General features: G+C 73.3%; 4 protein-coding genes across 4 annotated transcripts; 1 reads left to right on the top strand and 3 right to left on the bottom strand.

Moving 5' to 3' along the window:
- Positions 1 to 4,942: 4,942 nt before the first annotated feature.
- Positions 4,943 to 5,350, top strand: AURANDRAFT_15035 (hypothetical protein; the record flags this gene model as incomplete). The annotated part of the gene is made up of 1 exon (XM_009037572.1): positions 4,943 to 5,350. A coding segment is annotated over one exon (408 nt), but the record flags the coding sequence as incomplete, so codon positions are not given.
- Positions 5,351 to 7,117: 1,767 nt separating this feature from the next.
- Positions 7,118 to 7,921, bottom strand: AURANDRAFT_24309 (hypothetical protein; the record flags this gene model as incomplete). The annotated part of the gene is made up of 1 exon (XM_009037321.1): positions 7,118 to 7,921. The coding sequence occupies one exon, from the start codon at positions 7,919 to 7,921 to the stop codon at positions 7,118 to 7,120; it is 804 nt and encodes a 267-aa protein (XP_009035569.1).
- A 4,185-nt stretch (positions 7,922 to 12,106) lies between these two features.
- On the bottom strand, positions 12,107 to 12,643 carry AURANDRAFT_24720 (hypothetical protein; the record flags this gene model as incomplete). Its single annotated transcript, XM_009037320.1, has 1 exon — positions 12,107 to 12,643. A coding segment is annotated over one exon (537 nt), but the record flags the coding sequence as incomplete, so codon positions are not given.
- Positions 12,644 to 19,987: 7,344 nt separating this feature from the next.
- AURANDRAFT_63139 (hypothetical protein) lies at positions 19,988 to 21,108 on the bottom strand (the record flags this gene model as incomplete). The annotated part of the gene is made up of 2 exons (XM_009037319.1): positions 19,988 to 20,810; positions 20,864 to 21,108. The coding sequence occupies 2 exons, from the start codon at positions 21,106 to 21,108 to the stop codon at positions 19,988 to 19,990; spliced, it is 1,068 nt and encodes a 355-aa protein (XP_009035567.1).
- Between the last annotated feature and the right edge of the window lie 69 nt (positions 21,109 to 21,177).

The raw sequence follows: 21,177 nt of genomic DNA, 5'->3' as shown, positions 1-21,177 counted from the left end.
GCGCGGCGCCGAACATGGCCGCGGCCGCGGGCGGTTCCTCGGACGGCGCGCCGAACATGGACGACGCCGCGGCGGGCTCTTCCGGCGGCGGCGCCCCAAACATCGAAGCCGCCGCGGGCGGCTCTTCCGCGAGCGTCTCGTCGACCTCGCCCCAGCCGTCGACGCCCGCGTCGCCCCAGCCGTCCGTCTCCGGCTGCTCCTCGGGCGGCGCGGCGAACATGGAAGCGGCCGCGGGCTGCTCCTCCGGCGACGGCGCGCCGAACGTCTCGGCGGCCGCGGGCGGTTCGTCCGCCAGCGGATCCTCGCCCTCGCCCCAGCCGCACGTCTCCTCCAGCGGCGGCGCGCTAAACATCGAAGCAGCCGCGGGCGGCTCCTCCGGCAAAGTCTCGTCGACCTCGCCCCAGCCGTTCGCCTCCGGCTGCTCCTCCGGCGGCGCGCTAAACATGGACGCGGCCGCGGGCGGCTCCTCCGGCGGCGGCGCGCCGAACATCGAAGGCGCGGCGGGCGGTGCTTCTTGCAACGTCTCGTCGACCTCGCCCCAGCCGTTCGCGCCCGCGTCGCCCCAGCCGTCCGTCTCGGGCTGCTCTTCTGGAGGCGCGCTGAACATAGAGGCGGCCGCGGGCGGCTCTTCTGGAGGCGCACTAAACATCGACGCGGCCGCGGGCGGCTCCGGCGGCGGCGCGCTGAACATCGAAGGCGCGGCGGGCGGCTCCTCCGGCAACGTCTCGCCCCAGCCGTTCGCGCCCGCGTCGCCCCAGCCGTTCGCCTCGGGTTGCTCCTCCGGCGGCGCGCCGAACATTGAAGCGGCCGCGGGCGGTTCCTCCGGCGGAGCGGCGAACATGGAAGCGGCCGCGGGCTGCTCCTCCGGCAACGCCTCGCCCCAGCCGTCCGTCTCCGGCTGCTCCTCCGGCGGTGCACTAAACATCGAAGCAGCGGTGGGCGGTTCCTCCGGCGGCGGCGCGCCGAACATGGAAGCGGCCGCGGGCTGCTCCTCCGGCAACGCCTCGCCCCAGCCGTTCGCGCCCGCGTCGCCCCAGCCGTCCGTCTCTGGCTGCTCTTCTGGAGGCGCGCTGAACATAGATGCGCCCGCGGGCGGCTCCTCCGGCGGCGGCGCGCCGAACATCGAAGGCGCCGCGGGCGGCTCCTCCGGCAACGTCTCGCCCCAGCCGTTCGCGCCCGCGTCGCCCCAGCCGTCCGTCTCCGGCGGCGCCTCGAACGCGGCCGGCTCCTCCGGCGGCGCGGCGAAGGCCGGCGGCGCGGCCGGCGGCGGCGCGTCCGCGGCCGGCGCGTCGCCGAAGGCGTCGTCGAGGAGCTCGTCGGGCAGGGCCTCGTCGCCCCAGCCGCCGCCGTCGCCGCCGCCGTCGGCGACCTCGTCCATGAGGTCCTGGAGGTCGTCGTCGGCCCAGCCGTCGCCGCCGCCGCCGTCGGCGCCGCGGGGCTCGGGCGTCGCGGGCGCGTCGGGCGCCGGCGGCGCCGGCGCGCCGAGGTCGAGGTCGTCGTCGCCCCAGCCGTCGCCGTCGTCGCCCCAGTCGCCGCCGGCGTCGTCGCCGCCGACCTCGGTGAACGGCGACGCCGCGAAGAGCGCGGAGCCCGCCGCCGCCGCCGGCGCCGGCGGCGGGCCGAAGTCGGCGCCCGGCGGCGGCGGCTGCGGCGCGTCGAAGCCGAAGAGGGCCGCCGCGGGCGGCGCCTCGGGCGCCGCGGCGCCGGGGTCGAAGAGCGCGGGCGCCGGCGGCTCGTCGCCGCCGAGGAACCGCGAGCCGATGCCCCGCACGGCCGACGCGACGCCCAGGATCGCCGTCGCCGCGAGCTCGACGCCGCGGTCCGTCGGGTGCGGCGCGTCGCCGAAGACCGCGGAGCCGCCCTCCGGGCCGCCGCCGTGCGTCGTGTTCTCGGGACTCGCGGCGGGCCGCGAGAAGGAGGAGGATTCGGGCGCCGCGCCCTGCTGGTCCGTGTCCTCGGGGCTCGCCTCGCCGAGCGCCGCCGCGGACACCGTGCCCCGCGCCCACGCGCCGCCCTCGCGCTCGGGCGCGGCGCCGAAGCCAGCGGCGCCGTCGGGCGCGGGCGCGGGCGCGGCGACCTCGGGCGCGCCGCGCTGGCGCGCGGCGAGCGACGCCGCGACCTCGTCCTCGGGCGCCGCCGGCGGCGCGCCGCCGCCGCCGGGCAGCAGGCCCGCGGCCGCCGACAGCAGCCCGCCCGCGCCGCCGCCGCCGAAGAGCCGGCCGCCGCGCGCGGCCGCGGCGGCGCCGTTCTCCGGCGGCGGCGGCGGCGGCGGCGGCCCGCTCGCCGCGCTCGGGCCGTCCAGCGCGATGTCGTCCATGTCGTCCTCCGCGCCGCCGCCGCGCGGCGGGCTCGACGGCGGCTCCTGCCCAAAGGAGCCGAAGAAGTCCGTCGCCTCGCGCTGGGCCGCGCCTTCGATGTTGCGAGACCACATCGTCGTGCTCGTCGATCAGGTGAGAGCTTTGGTGATTGCGCGGATTCACGCCCCACGCTCTCCGGACGGCGGCGACGCGCGTCGTGTCGTCGCCTCTCGCGAGCTTCACCAAAGCTTCACACAAAAGCGTGGCAAAATAGTTTGGAAGCGACGACTTCACCGCTCGCAATCGACGCCTTGCATCCGTCCTCTCGACCCCCATGTCCGACGCCTCGACCGACGTCCCGCCTCCCGACGACGCCTCGACCGACATCCCGCCTCCCGACGACGTCGCCGACGAGTCGCCGCCCGCGGACCGGCGCACGAGCATGCGGACGATGAAATTCACGCCGGGCGCCGACACGGACCGCCAGTGGCACGAGAGCTACGATTGGCGCGTCGGCGACGCCTGCGCGGCGCTCTGGAGCGGCGACGGCATGTTCTACCCGGCCGTGATCGTCGCCGTCAACCGCCTCAGCCGGCGCCGCGTCGACTACGTCGTCGAGTACAAGGACGGCGTCGCGGAGAAACTCGCGGCCGAGTTCCTCGCGCACCCGAGCGAGGTCGACGCGGCCGACGGCCCGCGGCCCGTGCCGTCGCAGACGCCGCGGCGCCGCCGCAAGACGAAGCTCGTGCGCTTCGAGGACGACGGCGCGGCCCCGATCCCCGAGGAGGGCGACGATTCCGCCGAGCGCGACGTCCTCCGCGGCGATGCCGCCGGCGCCCCGAAGCTCGAGACCGTCGCCGCGGAGGTCGCGGAGGTCGTCGCCAAGGCGCGCCGCGGCGGCGAGCGGGCGCGGCGGCTCTCGGCGGGCGAGGCCGCGTCGTCGGACGACGAGTGGTCCGCGGAAGCGCCGGACGCCGCGTGGCGCGCGCAGGTCGAGCGCGTCCGCGCCCAGACGCCCCCGGCCGACGCGGCCGGCGGCGACGACGCGGCCGGCGACGGCGACGCGACGCCGCCCCTCATCGACGCGACGCTCCGCCTCGCGGGCATCGACGACGACGACGGCGACGGGCCCGCGCCGCCGCCGCCGCCGGGCCTCCCGCTCTGCCGCGACGTCGTCAACCAGCTGCCCAAGACGCCCTGCATGACCAAGGTCGCCAACGCCTGCAAACGCATCCCCCGGGGCTCGCCCTCGGCGCCGGAGGCGTCCGAGGCCGACGGCTCGCCGACGAAGAAGCGGCTCTGCCGCGCGGACGAGGACTTCATCGAGAGCCACCAGGAGATCCGCGACGCCGCGAAACGCGCCTGCAAGGTGGCCGACGCCAACAAGTCCTTCTTCCGCAACACGCTCTTCGCGCCGTGAGCGGCGACGGAACCGCCGGACGCGCGCCGCGGCTTTTCCAAGCGCCGCGCCCTCTGTCTTCTCCGCAGCAGTCCCGTACTCACCGAATCCCGAACCCCCGCCCCTTTCGATACCATCCTCGCGCCGCTCGCCCGACCGTGACCGCCCGGCCGCGGCCGAACGCGCGGCCCGCGCGGCCGCGACCCGCGCGCGCGCGCGCCATCCCGTCCACCCCCGCGCCAAAGTGTGTATGCGCGTGCATGATCGCCTCGCTTAAGAGTCTCGAGGATGCCCGCTCGGCGCCTCGGGACGCCATGGTTGAAGCCCGAGTTGAAGGCCTGATTGAGCCAGGAGCCGGACTCGATCGAGTGTGACGCCGGCGCCGCAACGCGCCGTGCTCCAACGCACCATGGTCAGCTGCGCGTCCAACGACGTCGTCGCCGAGGCGACAATCGAGAACTTGGGCAAGCGCGGCGTCATCGGCACGGGCATCTGCTTCTTGGACCACATGGTGGACCAGCTGACGTCCCACGGCCAGCTCGGCGTGAGCCTGCGCGTGCGCATCGGCGGCGGCGACGCCCTGGCGCCGCTTCGCGACTACGCCGTCGGCGCTCTCGCGGCGCGCGCCCACGACGACGACGTCGCCGCCGCGTGCGGCGGCGCGCTCGGCGGCGCGCTCCGCTCCGTCGCGGCGGCCGCGCGCGGCGACGGCGCCGCGCCGGCGCCGACGGTCTTCTGCTGCCCGCTCGACGAGGCCTACGCCGAGGCGACGCTGGACCTGTTCCCCGACGCGGCGCGCGCGGGCCGGTGCGCGTGCCTGCTGGAGCCGTACGGCACGATGACCGCGCGGCCCGGCGGCCGGCGGTGGATCGGCAAGTACCGCACGGACCTCACGCCCCTGTTCTGGCGCGCCCTCGCGGCGGCCCTCGGCTGCGACCTGACCCTGCGGCGCGTCCGGGGGCACAACGCGCACCACGTGCTCGAGTCCGCGTTCAAGGCGTTCGCGCGAGCGTTCCGCAAAGCGCTCGACGCGCTCGCGCCGCCCGTGGCCTGGGCGTCGCCGGCGGCGCCGCGGCGCGCGGCGCGGCAGCGCGCGACGAAGGAGACGACCATCGAGGTCGCCGTGGACCTCGACGCGCCGTGGGCCGCGGCGGACCCGCCGCGGGGCCCGCTCGAGGCGTGGACCGGCGCCGCGGTGACGCCGGGCTTCCTCGCGTCCACGGTCGAGGAGACGCCGCGCCTCGCGACGGGCGTGCCCGCGCTCGACGACGTGCTCTCGACCTTCGCGGAGCACGCGGGGATATTGGTGGCGGCGCGCTGCGCGGGCGACCGCTACATCGACGACCACCACACGGCCGAGGACGTCGCCATCACCGTGGGCCAGTGCCTCTGCGACGCCCTCGGCGACAAGGCGGGCCTGACCCGCATGGCCTCCGCGGACCGGGAACGCGACGGCGTCGAGGTCCGCGCGGTGCTCGACCTGTCGAACCGGCCGAACTTCCACAGCGACCTCGCCTTCGACGAGGAGTACCTCGGCGGCGACGCCGCGGCGGACGCGGGCGACGGCGAGTGCGGCGCCGTGCTCTCGTCCGAGATGCTCGTCCACGCCCTCGAGTCGCTCACGCTGGAGACGCGCGCGACGCTCCACCTCGAGGGCCGGCGCGACGCGGGCGGCGAGGGCCACACGCGGCCCCTCGCCCTCGCCGCCGCCGCCGCCTACGGCGCGGCCCTCGGCCAGACGATCCGCATCGACCCCCGCCGCAAGGGCGCCGTCGCCTCGTCCAAGGGGACGCTGTCGAAGTAGGAATTGATTGGCTTCACTTTAAAAACCTCAACACTTGCCGTAAAACTCGCAGCGGCGAAGGCAGCCCCCTTGCTTGCTCAACCTCCGGTTCCGCCGTCTGTCTATTGACACACTTGAGTATGCGCCTGCCGGCCGTCCTTGGCGCCCTGCTGGCCGTCGCCGCGGGGGAGGAGCTCGACGACCACGCGGGCCACGACCACGGTGGTACGAAAGAGTACGAGTGGGCCGCCGTCTTCGAGCTGGAGCACGAGGCGAGCTACGCCTGGGTGGCGTCGAAGGCCGCGACGGACGATGGCGCCATGGCCTACGCCGACGCGACGATGAAGATCGTCGTGCTGCAGGCCGCCGGGGGCAGCGAGACGGCCATCGAGGCCGTCGCGGACGACGCGGAGGCGTTGATGGAGGGCGCGTGCGCGCAGCTCGCCGTCGGCGGGACCATCGGCACGAACTTCTGCTACAAGCTCGTCTTCGCCGAGGGGCTCTACGAGAGCATCTGGGAGATCGCCGTGCCGGCCTTCGAGGCCGTGGACTGGAACCTGCGGCGGCGCCTCGCCGACGCGGGCTACTACGCGGTCTTCGCGGAGCACTACCCCGACGAGTTCGTCGCCGACGACGAGGGCCACTACCTCCGGGACGCGTCCGGGAGCGACGTCGAGCCCCTGGCCGTCGAGGGCGGCGGCGGCGGCGGCGACGACGACGACGACGGCAACCTCGCGCGCGCGTGGCGCAACTCGATGCTCGCGACGTTGATCGTCCTCGCTTGCACCTGGGTGGGCCTCCTGGGGCGCCTGCCCTTCCGCGAGGCCGACGGCCTGCGCACGGCGACGGTCATCGCCTTCGCGTCGTCGCTCGCCATCGGCGCGCTGCTGGGCTGCGCCGCGTTCCTCATGTTCGTCGAGGGGTCGCACCTCATCGCGGGCCGATGGCGCACGGAGACGCAGGCGACGTGGCGCTTCGGGGCCGCCATGCTCGGGGGCTATGCTCTGGGCTTGGTGCTGAACATCGCCTTCCCCCACGGCGCGCACGCGGCCGTCGCGGCCGACGCCGCGCCCGAGGACAAGGGCCGGCCGGCGGAGCGGGGGGCCCCGGACTACGCGTTCTGCTTCAACATCTTCATGGGCGACTTCTGGCACAACTTGGTCGACGGCATCTTCATCGCCAACGCCTTTCTGGACTGCGACAGCGGCTGGGGCTGGACGGTGGCGGGCGCGACGATCTACCACGAGCTCGTCCAGGAGTTCGCGGATTTCTTCTTGCTGGTGGGTCCCGGGGGGCTTTCTGTGCTCATGGCCTGCGTCGTCAACTTCTTCTCGGGTGTGTCCGTCATGCTCGGGGCCGCGGTCTACCTCTGGACGGAGCCGGGCATGGGCACGCAGGGCCTCATGCTCGCCTTCTCCGGCGGCGTCTACACGTACGTCGCCTGCACGGAGGCCGCGGCGCACGTCGTCGACGGCGCGTCAAAATTCAGCGCGGCCCAGCGCCTCGGCCTCTTCGCGTTCTTCGTGGTCGGCTGCGCGGGCATCGGCCTCGTGCTCCTCGACCACGAGCACTGCTCGTCTTCCGACGACGACGGCGCGGACGGCGACGACCCCCACGCGGGGCATAACCATTAGGGGCTCAGTAGAGCGCGCGGACGCCGTCCTCGTTGTAGGCGACGCCGTCCTTCTTGATGACGTTGCCGTCGTCGTCGATGATGTCGCTCTTCTCCTGCTTGACGAAGCGGTTGAAGAACTTGAGGAGCGTGCGGGGCCGCGTGAGGTACTCGACGAAGGTGCCCGTGCCCGTCGTCGCGAGCATCTTGGGGACGAGGTCCCGCGCGACCTCCTCGGGCGTCGCCGCGAGCACGCCGAAGGGGAACTTGCGGAGCTCCGGCGTCGAGTCCTTGAGCAGCAGGTCCGTGAAGACCATGCCCGGCGACAGCGTGTGGACGTTGACCGCGCCGGGCGTGGACGACGGCGGCCAGGAATAGCCCTGGGTCTTGCCCTCGAGCTCCGCGACGAGCGAGTCCGTCATCTGCGGGAGCCCGCGCTTCGCCGCTCCGTACGTCACGTAGCCGGGCGTGCCGCCGCCGCGCACGCCGGAGCCCACGGTGTTGAAGACGTGGCCCGTGACGCCGGCCTGGTCGAACATGAGCTCCATGGCGACCTTGGTGCAGATGAGCACGCCGAACATGTTCACCTTGACGACGGCCTCGATGGCCTCGTCGCTCACCTCGAGGAACGGCTTGCGGCCGCCGTTGAGGGCGGCGTTGTTCACCCAGTAGTGGACCGTGCCGAGTTTTTCTTGGGATTGCTTCGCGAAGGCGCGCACGGACGCCGTGTCGCTCACGTCGCAGACCGCGCCGAAGATCTTCGCGTCGGGCCCGTGCTTCGCCTTGAGCGCGGACACGGCGCTCGCCGGGTCCTTGATGTCGCAGATCATGACCTGGTGGCCCCGCGCGAGGAACTCGTCGGCGTAGGCGTAGCCCACGCCCGCGGCGCCGCCCGTGATGACGGCCCCGAAGCTGCCGGAGGGCAGCGACGCGTCGGACGGCGGCGCCGCGAAGCTCTCGAGCGCGTCGCCGACGGCGTCGAGCGGGCCTTCGCGCACGACGACCGCCGAGCGCGCCGCCGACGGCCGCGACGCGGGCACGAGCGCGCTGGCGGCGCTCAAAGCGAGCGCTACGATGAGGGAGCGAAGAGCCATGCCTCCTCTGCGATCTTCAAAGACACGTCGATGCCGCTCGGAGCGTGCCGAGCCTCGGGATGCCTATTGTTTTAGGTTTGGAGCGGATGCTTTTCAGGTTTAGGCCCGGGAATGATGTTTCTGGGTTTAGAAAATTACGTGTCGTGCTTTTAGGTTTAGAAAAAATTCGGGAAAATCGGAAAAGAAAAAGGACCTGGTGCGACGGGCGGCCGCGGCGGATAGAATTGCAGGATTGCAGGATTGCAGGATTGCAGGATTCAAGTTCAGAATTGCAGGATTGCAGGATTGCAGGATTCAAGTTGCAGGATTGCAGGATTGCAGGGTTGCCCGTCGCTCGGGGTCAGTGATCAGCGGCCGGTCAGCGCGCCGCCGCCGTTGGCGTTGCGGGGCCGGCCGCGGCGGCGCTCCTCGGTGATGTTCGTGATGTTCCACCGGGGCGGGATGTTGATCTTGCCCTTGTGGATGGCCATGCCGAGCGAGTGCTTGCACTTGCCGTAGTGCCAAAATTGCGGGCCTATGGCTGGGTTGTTCGTCGTGTACGCGAAAAAAAAAGACACGGGTCGGTCGCACAGGAGCACTGGTAGCCGACGTCGGCGAACTTGGCCTTGTCGGCGCCGGCGAGCGGCGCGAGGTGGTAGCAGGACGAAGCGATGCCCTTGAGCGTGTCGAAGTCGAGGTTCTTCGTCTCGTCCGGGAACTCCTTCGTCGGGTCCTTCAAGGCCAGCTCCGCGTAGGCTTTGAGGGTGCTGCCGACGCGCCTTTTGTCGGCCGCCGTGAACTTGTCCTTCGTCTTCTTCCCGTTGTTCGTGATCTGCAGGAACTGCGCCGACGAGAGGAGGAACGCGGCGGCTGCTCGACCGTGCGCTCCTCCTCCTGCTGCTGCTCGAACTCGAAGTCGTCGAACTCGGCGAAGTCGTCCATCATGGCCTGGACGGCCTCCTCGTCCGCGTGCTGCTGCACGCGCGCGCCCTCCTCGCCCGCGCGCCTGCGTGGGACAGCGGGGATTCGAACCCCCACCTTCCCTTCTCTGTTCATATTCCAACAAGCGCGCGGGCCGTCGCCTGACGGCCGGACGACGGTCGACGGTCGACGGTCGACGGTCGACGGTCGACGGTCGACGGTCGACGGTCGACGGACGACGAACGACGGGGGCCCCGAGCGCGCATTTTTTTTTGGACTCTGCTCGCGGGCTGCTCCGGGGGCTGCGTCTCGCGCCCGAAGGGGCGGCGCTCGCGCGCCGCGGCAAGCGCGCCGTCCGGCACGACGAGCGCGCCGTCGGGCCGGACGCGGCGCTGCGCGCGCTCGTCGTAGTCCTGCGTCGCCCCGGGCGAGGCGACGGCCCCCGCGTTGCGCTCCCCGAAGGGGCGGCGCGGCAGGGGCGACAAGGCGGGCAGCGGTGCGTCGTCGTCCATCAGCTGCCCAGCGATTCAAAGCGAGCAACGACTTCTTAAACCCGAAGAGCACGAGCGGAGATCCTTAAACCTAGAAACATCATTCCCGGGCCTAAACCTGAAAAGCATCCGCGCCAAACCTGAAACATATTATAGTGCGAGCCTCGGCGAGGCGCGATGGTCCGCGCGCAGTCCTTACCCGACGACCTCCGCGAAGGACGCCGCGAGGTTCGCCCCGAGCAGGCCGCGCGTCGCCTGGTCTTCGTGGAAGTCGAGGTCGAGGTCGTGGTCGATGGGCTCGTGGTCCTCGCCCGCGTGGGGCCGGGACAGGATCAGCGGGCAGTCGACGACGTCGTGCCCCTCGTCCGGATCCTCCGCGTCGCTCAACACCGTGGACACGCGCGGACGGCCGCCGCTCCGCGGCGTCGTCGGCGCCGGGGGCCGCTCGAGGCTTCTGGGCGTGTCGATGGCCTCGCGGTCGTCGTGGCGCGGCGCCGCGCCGGCCGCGAGGCCGAAGACGGACAAAGACGCCTCGAGGTGGTCGTCGTCGTCGGAAGGGGCGGCGCGCGCCTCGCTTTCGCCGTCGCTCTCGTCGTCGTCGCTCGGCGGCGCGCGCGCCGCGGCCGCGGGCCGCGCGAGGCTCACGGGCGTGTCGACGCCGTCGTCGTCGCCGTCGCTCTCGCTCTCGCTCGACTCGACGGCCGCGGCCGGCGGCGGGGCGGGCTTCTCCTGGTAGGACCACGCGTCGTCCGGCGCCTTCTCCTCGACGGTCGGGCCGTCGTCGCGCGTCGCGAGCTCGTCGTCTTTCGCCTCGTAGAGCTTCGCGAGCGCCGCGGCGTATTTGCCCGCGCGCTTGAGCTCCACGGCCTCCGTTTTGAGCCGGGCGACCGCGTCCTCGTCGTCGTCGGACGTCGGCTCCGGGGCGCGGTCGACGCGGCGCTGGGCCGAGCTCGGCGACCGGTAGGTCGGCGCGACGTCGTCGTCATCGTCGTCGTCGTCGTCGCCGCGCGCCGCGGCCGCGGGCCGCGCGAGGCTCGAGGGCGCGTCGGCGCCGTCGTCGTCGCTCTCGCTCGCGCTCGACTCGACGGCCCGAGCCGGCCTTGGTGCGACCGCCTTCTCCTGGAACGACCAGACGTCGCAGGCCTCGGGCGCCTTCTCCTCGACGACCGGGCCGTCGGGCTCGGCCTCGCGCTTCGCCTCGTAGAGCTTCGCGAGCGCCGCGGCGTATTTCCCCGCGCGCTTGAGCTCGACGGCCTCCACCGTGAGCCGGGCGGCCGCGTCCTCGGGCGTCTCCGCCGGGCGCGCGGCGCGGCGCCCGCCGTCGAAGCTGACGACCTCGTCCCAGTGCGACGTGTCCTCGCGGCGCCGCTTCTTGAGCTGCCGCCGCAGCGCGGATTTCGGCGTGTCCAGGAGCGACGGCGCGGCGAGCTTCGACGACGCCGGATGCGTGCGCGGGCTCGCGGGGAGGTCCAGGAACGCCGCGAGCCGCGCCACGGCCTCGTCGCCGGCGCCCGCGTCCCCCGCGTCGCGCGCCGCAGCGGCCTCGCGCCCGCGGCAGCACGACAGGCGGCGGAAGCCCAGCGCGGCGGCGACGACGATGACGGCGGCGAGGCATTCGACGCAGGGCTTCGCCACGGCCCGCGGGCAGCGCATCGTTGCGAACTTCCTAAACGCGCAGCATCACGGTCCAGATCCACGACGCGTGAGGCAGCCCCGCCAAAGCTGCAGGCATCGACAACCTCAGGATAATTAAAAGGCGCGCGTATGAATTGCTCGCGGACACACAAAGCCTGGAGCCTCACTGGGCCGGGTCGGCGGCGGCGTCGGCGTCCGCCTCGGCGGGTGGCGCCGGCGGCGGGTCGTCCGCGGGCGACGCGTCGCCGCCGCCGTCGCGCGGCGCGGCCGCGGGCGCGGGCGCGGCGGGCACGACGCCGACGACGACGGGCGCCGTGCCCGGGTGGGCGCGGACGACGCCCACCGTCTCGGCGACCTGGGCGACGGGCGGCGGCGCGCCGCCCGCCGGGGCCTTGGCCGCGGTCGGCGCCGGATCCGCGGCGACGACGACGCCGCCGTCGCGGAGCGTCGCGCCCGGCGAGCCGCCGCCGAGGGACGGCGGCGGGCGCGGGCTCGGGCTTGCGGCGGTCCGCGCGCGGATGACGTGGTCGAGCTGGCCCTCGACCTGGGGCAGCGCGGCGCCGTAGGCCGCCGAGTCCGCGCGGAGCCGCGCGGCGCAGACGGCCTTGAGGCGGTCCGCCTGGGGCGCGCTGAGCATGACCTGGCCGAGCATCATGGAGATGAGCTGGGGCTGGAGCTTGGGGAAGACCGTCGGGTTCGCGAGCACCGCCGCGAGCTGGTCGAAGTCGCCGTCGGCGATGGCCCGGAGGTCCTCGTGGCGCACGGCGTAGGGCTGGGGCCGCCCGCCGCCGAAGTGGGCCAGGGCCCGCGCGTCGGGCCCGCGCGGCGCGCCGGCCTTGGGCGGCGCCGGGCCGTGGGGGCAGACCATGCCGTCGAGCTTGGCCGTCTGGATGTAGCGCTTCATCGCGGACGAGTTCCAGCGGTTCTTGATGGCGTTCTCGGACCGCCCCGGCAGCGCCTTGGCGATCTCGCACCAGCGGTTGCCGTACTGCTGCTGGAGGTCGAAGAGCGTCCGGTTCTCGTGCGGCTCCCACTCGCCCTTTTTTATCGTCGGGTCGAGGTGGTTGAACCACCGCTCGCGGCACTGCTTGCCCAGGCGCCCCTTGAGGATCTTGGCGATCTCCGCCCACTTGACGACGCCCTCGTTGGACTCGCTCTGCATCTTCATCACGTTCGACTTGACGACCTCGTCCTCCTCGGCCGACCACGGGCCCTTGTTGAGGCCCGGCTTGATGACCTTGGTCCAGCGGTGCAGGCACTGGATGTCCGTGCGCACGCTCCCCAGCAGCTCGGCCACGCGCTTCCACTTCTTCGCGCCGTTCTCCTCGACGATCTGCAGCAGCCGCTTGTCCTCCTCGTCGCTCCACTTGCCCCCGATCGACGGCTTCCGCGGCCGCGCGCGCTTGTCCTCCCCGGAGTTCACGGCCTGCATGAGCCCCGCCATGCCGCCGCCGGGCTCCATGTACATGACCGGGGGCGCGCCCTCGGCCGGCGGCGCCGCCGGCATCTCCATTTTTTGTGCCTTGAAAAGCGCTTCGGGACGCGAAGCCGAAAAGCGGCACACTTCCGGCGACGCGCAGCGCTGCCGGGTCGCGGAACCTGGGGCTGGCGCTGGTTGCGCGGCGCTGGCGGCGACGCTGGCGAGCGCGCTCCCCGGCGCGTCGAAGGCGGTTCGGGTGGTGGTCGAGACGACGTCCGGCAAGCGATCCGGTGGGCCGAGGCAAGCGTTGCCGCTGCGGATGCAGCGCGATTCGCGATCGCTTCACGATCGGCTCGCGAGCGGCAACAGAGCATCAACTTCGCGTCCGAGCCTCGTCGTCCTCGTCATCGCGCCCTCCTGCGCCGGCAACGACGCTGTCGCGGAGCTAGAGACGTCGCACCCTTGCGCAGCGAAGCGGTGGTGACGCAAACGCAAAGCGACGCCGCCGCGGGAATTGGCAAAATTTGGTGGCGGGCGCTCTGCATGGCCTCCTTGGCGGCGGCCCTGGCGCCGCCGCCGGTGCGCATCGGCTACGTGACGGACGTCGAGGGCAACCTCGACTACTTCCGCCGCTACGTGCGCGCGTCGGGCGTGCTGCGCTTCGACGACGACGCGGAGACGGTGCTGCGCTTCGCGGACGACGGCTGCCGATTCGTCTTCGGCGGCGACGCGGTCGACAAGGGCGACGGCGACGTGCGCCTCTGCCGCATGCTCGCGGACCTGAGCGACCGCTACGGCCGGGACCGCGTCGCCCTGCTCGTCGGCAACCGCGACCTGAACAAGCTCCGCTACACGGCGGAGCTGTCGCCGGAGGCGCTCGCGACGCCGCCGGAGGCCGTGCCCGGGCCGCACTGGGACGACGCCGCGCCCCGGCTCGCGGACTACCTGAAGTCGAAGCGCCTCGACGACTCGCGGGCGAACCGGCTCCGGTGGATGCTCGAGCACACGCTCGGCTGCCCCGGGACCTTCGAGTTCCGGAGGGCGGAGCTCGCGACGCTCCGGAACGAGGAACACATAACGGACGACGACGTCGTCGACTCGTGCGTCGGCGAGGTGCTCCCCGGCGGCGCGCTCCGCGCCTACCTCGAGCGCGCGTCCGTCGCGGCGCGGTTCGGCTCGACGCTCTTCGTCCACGGCGCCGTCGACGCCAGGGCAGGAAAAGAGAGCGAAATTCCCAACTTCAAAGGCTCCGATCTCGGCCATTTTCCCACTCGTTTCGGCTGACTTTTGGACAAGCGATCATCTCTCGGAACGGTCTCGAAGCGTGGATGTGGTTTCCGTAACGCGCGCGCGCGGAACACTCACGTTGAAGCGACGTTGAATCACTCTTGTGCTGCCCAGGTCGACGCGCAGACCGCGGGCTTCGTCCCCGAGAAACACACGCGATTCCGCGTCGGGAGGCGCGGCGACGCGGGCTTCCCGCCGACGAAGAGTTTCATGTCCGAGCGCGACGTCGACGCCTGGGTCCGCGACCTCAACGCGCTCCTCGCGTGGGGCCTCGCGGACCACCTCGCGCGGCCGACGTTCGCCGCCGACGGCTCGCGCGGCGGCGAGTGCCTCCTCGCGCTGCAGAACCGCTGCGCCGTCTGGGGCCGGTCCGTCGTGTCCAACTGCTACGCCGACGGGGGAAATGTGGATTCTCATTCGGCAATCTCAAGACGCGCGCGGATCTGGGCCGCGGTCCGCGAGGGCGCGTCGACGGGCGCCTACAACGCGCGCGCGTTCGAGGCGTCGACGAAGTACACGTCGGACGCGCGCGACCCGGCGGTCCACGCCTGGCTCCGGCGCTCCGGCGTGCGCCGCGTCGTCGTCGGCCACCGGCCCGTCGGCGACTCGCCCGCGCTGCTGCGAGCGGCGGACGGCGGCGTCGAGGTCGTCATGGCCGACACGTCCTTCGCGGACGTCGCCGCGCCGGACAAGCGCGGCGCGAGTCTGGTCGTCGCGACCTTCGAGGGCGACGACGTCGAGCGCACGGCGACGCGCGTCGTCGGGTCGCGCGCGGACGGGACGAGCTACGAGGTCCGGGTCCCCGCGCCCGGCGACGACGCGGACGCGGACGACGTCCTCGGCACGGTCGACGCCGACGGCTGGTGGTGCAAGGCCCGCTGCGACGGCGGGTTCCTCTTCTCGCGCGGCGACGGGCGCAAGGTCGAGTACGACCTACGACCTTAAATTTAAAGCGGCCTCCGCGAGGCGCTCGTAGTCGCCGAGTCGATTGTAGGGCGCGGCGCTCACGCGCGCGTAGAGCTCGCCGCCGACGGTCTTCACGGGGCACTCGACGCCGTGCCGGAAGTGGAGCGCGTCCTGGGCCGCCTTGCCGTCGATCGACGTCCTGTCGCCCGTCCGCGGGCCCGGCAGGCGCACGAGCGCCATCGACGGCGCGGAGCTCGCCGCGTCGACGAGCGTCTCCGTTCGCCACGCCGCGACCAGCGTTTCTGTCGCGTCGGCGAGGAGCGCCGCGTTGCGGTCCATGTGCGCTTCCAAACCGCCGACCTGCGCCCACCAATCCACCAACGCCGGCAGCGCCAACGGCGCGCCGTAGTCGCCCGCGCCCGTCCATATGAAATCGCTCGCGAAGCCCCTCCCGTAGCCGTGCGACACCACCAGCGGCTCGACGACGCTTTCGCGGTCCCGGACCCAGAGGAAGCCGCTGCCCCGCGGCGAGCAGTACCACTTGTGGAGGTTGCCGCAGAAGTAGTCCGCGCCGATGTCGGCGACGTCGAGCGGCGCCGAACCTAGACTGTGCGCGCCGTCGACGACGACGGCGACGCCGCGCGCCCGGCAGAGCGCCGCGAGCTCCGCGACCGGTAGACGCAGGGCGGAATTGGAAGTGTAGTGGTCGAAAACGGCGACGCGGATGTTGTTGGTCTCCAACGCGCGTTCTACGAGCTCCGCCACGCCTTCCGCGGAGCCGCGCGCCGCGACGTCGTCGAGAACTCCCACCTCGACGAGCTCGGCGCCCCGCGCGGCGCAGACCTTGGCCGCCAACGTCCGGACGGAGCCGTAGCCGCAGTCGAGCAGGAGCAGGCCCGCGCCCGGGCCGAGGCCTCTCGCGGCGGCCGCCGCGGGCACGGCGACGTTGAGCGCGGCCGTCGCGTTCGGCGCGAGCGCCAGGTCCCGCGGCGACAGCCGCAGCACGTCGCCGAGCGCCTTCAGCGACGCGACGAGGTGCGGGAAGAGCTCGCGGTCGACGAAGCGCAGCGGCTGCAGCTCCGCGTGGCGCCGCCACGCCGCCGCGGCGTCGAAGGCCGTCTTGCACGGCGCGCCGAAGGCGCCGTGGTTGACGAAGGTCCAGGCGTCGTCCAGCAGGAAGTTGGCGCGCATGTCGTCGGCGATCGGGCTCGCGGCGGCCGCGGCGACGAGCGGTGGCGCGCTCGGCGCCTGCCAGCCCGGCGCGCAGGCCTGCGCCACGAGCTCCTCGACGTCCTCGGAGTGGAAGCTGCCGAAGCCCTTGTAGCCGGAGAAGGCGCGTGTGGGTGTGGTGCATGGCTGCGACGCCGAGATGGCTCGCGTCATGCGGAGCGAGCGCATCGTTGGCAGCCTCAGAGCTCGATTGCCACAGCCATTGCGCTCGCAAAAACTGCAAGAAAAAAGTCGATAAAAAAAGTGGTGAGGAGCATGGTGCCATCCGCTCGCGCCTGAGCATGGCAGGTTCTCGCGCGTGAACCCAACGCCTCATTCACAAAATGACGCTGCGCAACGTGATCCTGCTCGCGCCGAGCGGCCTCGTGCTCTTCGCCAAGGAGTACGGCCAGGCCGTGGCCCAGCCGCGGCTCCTGGGGTCGCTGCTGACGGCGATGACGGAGTTCGCGACGCAGACGACGGCCATGCACCCGACCTACATCGAGATGAGCTCCATGGCCATCACCATGGTGCGCGACGAGGTCGCGCGCGTGTCCTGCGCGCTCGTCCACGACCGCAACGACACGGCGAGCTTCGGCCGCCTCATCGCGTGCGAGATCCTGCTCGCGTTCGTCGAGGAGTACAGCGGCGACGGCGCGCCGTTGGGCGGCCGCGCGCAGCACCTCAAGGACTTCCACGGCTTCGGCGCGATGATCGGGCCCGTGGTGAAGCAGAGCGTGCGGTCCGTGCTCCACCGGCTCGGGAGCGACGGCCGCGTGCTCCACACGGCGCTCATCTCCGAGGACAACGTGGACCAGAGCGGCGGCGCGGAGATCGACCAGCTCTCGCTGCTGGCGGCGTCCAAGTACCTCTTCATGTCCGCGGACCGCATCCTCGACTACGAGCGCGACGCGCCGACGCTCCACATGTCCTTCGACGACGACGGCGACGAGACGCGGACGCTGCTCTGGCGCGTCGGCGACTGCGTCCTCATGGTCTGCGTCATCAAGTCCGGCGACCCGGCGAAGGACGCCCTCGTCTACGACGAGTGCCTCCTCTGCCGGTCCCTCATCGCCCAGGTCCTGCGCCAGTCCCGCGCGCTGAGGTAACGGCGGGACTAGGAGCGCCGCCGACCCGCGAGGGGGCTGGGCATGCGCCGCGTCGTGCCGCAGAGGACGCGCGCGCCCGCGGCGCGCTCGACCTGGCGGACGTGCTTGAAGAAGCGCTCCTGGCCGCGGTCGTAGAGCGCGCGGTCCATGGCCGTGACCGCGTCGATGCGCGCGACGACGTCGCCGGGGAGGCGCTCCGCCTCGTAGTCGGGGACGCCGTGGCGCGCGCGCGTGACGTCGGCCGCGGCGTCGCAGGCGCAGTCCGCCGGCAGCGCGCCGAGCGCGAAGTAGGCGAAGAGGCACAGGCTCGCCTCGTAGTGCTCCACGAGGCCGACGACCTCGATGGCGTCGAGCGCGCGGAGCGCGGCCGCGAGCTCCGCGGCGCGCGGCCAGGCGTCCTCGGCGCCGCCCGCGCGGTGGTGCGACGCGGGCGTGCAGAGCCCCGCGCCCCGCGGCGCGGGCAGGCCGCGCCGCGCGTTCGTCTTCAGCGGGTCCCGCGCGTAGTCCGCGGCCGCCGCGGCGTCGCCGGGGCAGACGTCGCCGCCGTCGGCGCAGGCGAGGTGGTGGCACTGGTGGTCCAGGGGCGTGTAGCAACCGAAATCGCCGCGACCCGCGTGGCTCCAGTTCGCGCCGAAGTGGTCGAGCCACGCGCGGAGGCCGTCCGTGTCGTTCCGCGGCGCGCCGGGAAATCCCGCGAAATGCGTCGTGATGCTCGACGACGCCGGCGCGTAGCGGCACTGCATGTACATGCTGCGCACGTGGGCCCGCGGCGCCCGCAGCATGACGCCGTGCACGGGGCCCTCGCGGCGCACGGCGGCGTAGCAGCGCTCGTTCAGGGGCTCGACGGCGACGCCGCGCGCCCTGAGGTCCTGCTCCAGGGACGTCACGCCCGTCTTCGGGATGTGGATGAGCTGCATGCTGCGGCCGTCGGGCGCGCGCGCGGCGCCTACCACGCAGAGCGCCGCGAGGCGCCAGAGCCTCATTCCATCGACTCTGCGTAATATTTCGGCTGCAACGTGAAGGTCAATGTGGTTTACCAAATACATCAAAGGCGCCGCTTCCGGAGCTCGGCGGCGACGGAGGCGACGGAGGCGAGGGCCGCCTGGGCGTCGTTCGTGTGCGGGTGCGCCCGGAGCACCGCGAGGGCCGCGTCGAGCGTCGCGGCCATCGTCGGCGGCGCGGGCGCGGGCGGCGGCGGCGCGCGCGCCGCGGGCGCGGGCGGCGGCGGCGCGCGGGCCGCGGGGGCCGGCGGCGGCGGCGCGCGGGCCGGCGCCGGCGCGCCGCCGCCGGCGAAGAGGGCCGTCTGCTTGAGGAACGCGGGCGCGGCGGTCGCGGCCGATTTGAGCGCCGCGGCGCCCTCGCCCGCGCGGCTCCGGAGCGCGCCGAAGCGCGAGTCCTGGGCGACGGCGCGCACGGGCGCCTGGAGGACCGGCGCCGGCGCCGGGGGCGCGGCGCGGCCCCGGGCCGGCGGGAGGCCCCGGCCGTCGACGAGGCGGAGCGTGATGTCGAGCACGCGGGGCACGGACGCGTCGACGTGGTCCCGGAAGCGCATGAGCGTCTGCATCTGCTGGCACTCGTCGTCGCGGACCAGCACCGGCGCCGCGGCGCAGGTCAGCGCGACGGCGCAGCGCTCGACGACGTAGGGCAGCGACCGCTCGGCCGGCGGCATGCCTCGGAACGCCGCGAAGAGGCCGTCCCAGAGCTGGAGGCTCTTCGGCGCGTCGAACTCGCGCAGGAACAACAGGCGCGCCCAGCGCAGGCCGTAGAGCTGGGGCTCGACGGCGTCGAAGGCCGGCCCCAGGTCGAGCAGCGCCTGGGCCGCGTCGTGCGCCGCGCGGCACAACTTGAGCACGGGCGCGTCGGCGCCGCGGCCCGTGTCGAAGAGCGCCGCGTGCGTCTCCATGCACGCGGCGAACAAAGCGTAGGCGTCGCCCTCGTCGAAGCCGCCCGGCGCCGGCCCCAGGGGCGCGCCGCCCGCCGCGAGCTCGTCCTCGAGCGCGGCGACGAAGAGCGCGAGCACCTCGTGCATGCCCTGGCGGTAGCCCGGCCGCGGGTGGCCCGACGCCCAGCACGTCAGGACGTTGAGCATGCGGCTCGCGCGCGCGGGCTCCTTGAAGTGGTCCTCGGAGATGCCGCCGACGCTCAGGCGCTCGAGGTCCTTCTCGACCTCGGCGCGAAGCTCGGCGTTCGCGTGGTACTTGTCCCACGCGCCGCCGCCGGCGCCGCCGCCGTCGCCCCCGAGCAGGCCGGACAGCGGGTCGCCGGCGTCGGCGCCGAGGGACGCGGCGTCGGGCAGCTCTTGCTGTTTTATTTTCGCGTAGGCCGCCCGCGACGCGCGCACGGACGCGCCCTGGTCCTTGAGGCCGGGGCTCACGCCGAGGAAGTGGCGCCAGGCCGCGGCGCGCTCGCCGGGAGCGACGCCGCAGGCGGCGATCCTCTGCTGGAGCCCGGCGAGCTCCGGGTCCGGCGGCGCCATGCCGTGGTGCGGGCGGCGGCGGACGAGCAGCCAGTCGGCGTCGCAGCTTGCGATTCTTGTGGTAATTCAGCTTGGAGCGCCAAAAAAACGGCACTTTTTTCATGTGGGGCCAGTGGCGAGGAGAAAAAAAGAAAAAAAAAAAGAAAAAAAAAGAGGCGCCGAAGGCGCCGAAGGCGCCGGAGGCGACGGAGGCGCCGGAGGCGCCGAAGCCAGGCGGAGCGACGCGCGGACTCGTCCCGCCGGCCCGTCTTTAAACCCCGCGGAATTATCCCATCGCGAGTTCTAGTTCGCGCCTCGGCCGCGCCCCCGGCGCGGGCGCGCCGGCGGGCGCGGGCGCGGGCGCAGGCACGGGCGCGGGCTCGCTCGCGCCTAGACCAAGGCCGCCAGGCTCTCGAGCGTCTCCGCGGCTAGCCCGAGGGCGTCGCGCTCGTCGTCCGCGGTCGTCTGCGCGGAGGCGTCCCGGACGGCGATCCCGATGGCGGCGCGCAGGTCGTGGTCGAGGGCCTCGAAGTCGGCGACGCGCCTGCGCTCGTCGTGCTCGCTCCAGGCCGTCGACTGGAAGAGGCGGCCCACGACGAGCTCGGCCCTGTTGCGGTCCGGGGGGCTCGCGTCGCGAAACGAGCGGTCGTAGCGGAGCAGCTCGAGCACCGCGCTCTCGGCGCGCGCGAAGTGGTCCTCGACGTCGTCGGAGGCCTCGAGCTGGGCCAAGATGAGGTCCTCGTCCTCCACGAGCATGGCGCGGGCCTCGGGGCGGGCCGCGGCGGCGTCGGCTTCGCGGCGCACGCGAGCCTGGAACTCCGGCCCTCGCAGGTCGGGCGTCGGCTCCGCGCGCACCGCGGCGAGCGGCGCGCGCGGCGGCGGCACGTAGCCGGCGTCCGCGGCCATGAACTCGTCGAGGCGGTCCGCCTGGGGCGACGTGCGGACGCCCATGCCCGAGTTGAAGGCGAGGAACTCGTCGTCGCTGTCGTCGTCGGCGACCGCGGCGGACGGCGCGGGCGGCGCGGAAGCCGGGGCCGCCACCGCCGGCGTGGCGTCGCACGCCGGAAGCGACGCGTCGCGCGCCGGGGGCGACGCGTCCGGCGGCGGGGGCGACGCGTCCGGCGCCGCGGGCGCGGGCGCGGGCACGGGCACGGGCGCGGGCGCGGGCACGGGCGCGCCTCGGCCGCGGCCGCGGCCGCGGCCGCGGCCTCGCCTGATGATGTTCGCGCGCGCGGCGCGCGCCACGCCGCGCGGAGGCACTGGTACACGCCCGGCATGTCGAAGAGCATCTTGCTGTCCGTCGCCGACGGCAGGATGCCCATCTTGAGCCGCGGGTAGACGACGCGACGCAGACACCGAAGTCGAGCCGTGTCGTGCTTTTTATAACGGCCGCTCTTAGCGCCGCCGCCGGCCTGGCGGTCCTTCATCGTCTGCTCCAACTGCTTGCCCTTGAGCACGACGTCGAAGAGCTCGTCGCGCGTCGGCAGGGCGCCCATGGCGCCGGCGTCCATGGCGCCGGCGCCGCCGTGAACCGTTGGAGTCGCGTCGCAGCACCTGGGAAGACCCCCGCGCTTTTGACG

Source organism: Aureococcus anophagefferens, assembly GCF_000186865.1.
Source record: "Aureococcus anophagefferens unplaced genomic scaffold AURANscaffold_6, whole genome shotgun sequence".
In the NCBI taxonomy this organism is placed as follows: domain Eukaryota; class Pelagophyceae; order Pelagomonadales; family Pelagomonadaceae; genus Aureococcus; species Aureococcus anophagefferens.
The sequence above is the reverse complement of the archived record's forward strand: the minus strand, read 5'-3'. Positions and strand labels throughout refer to the sequence as shown.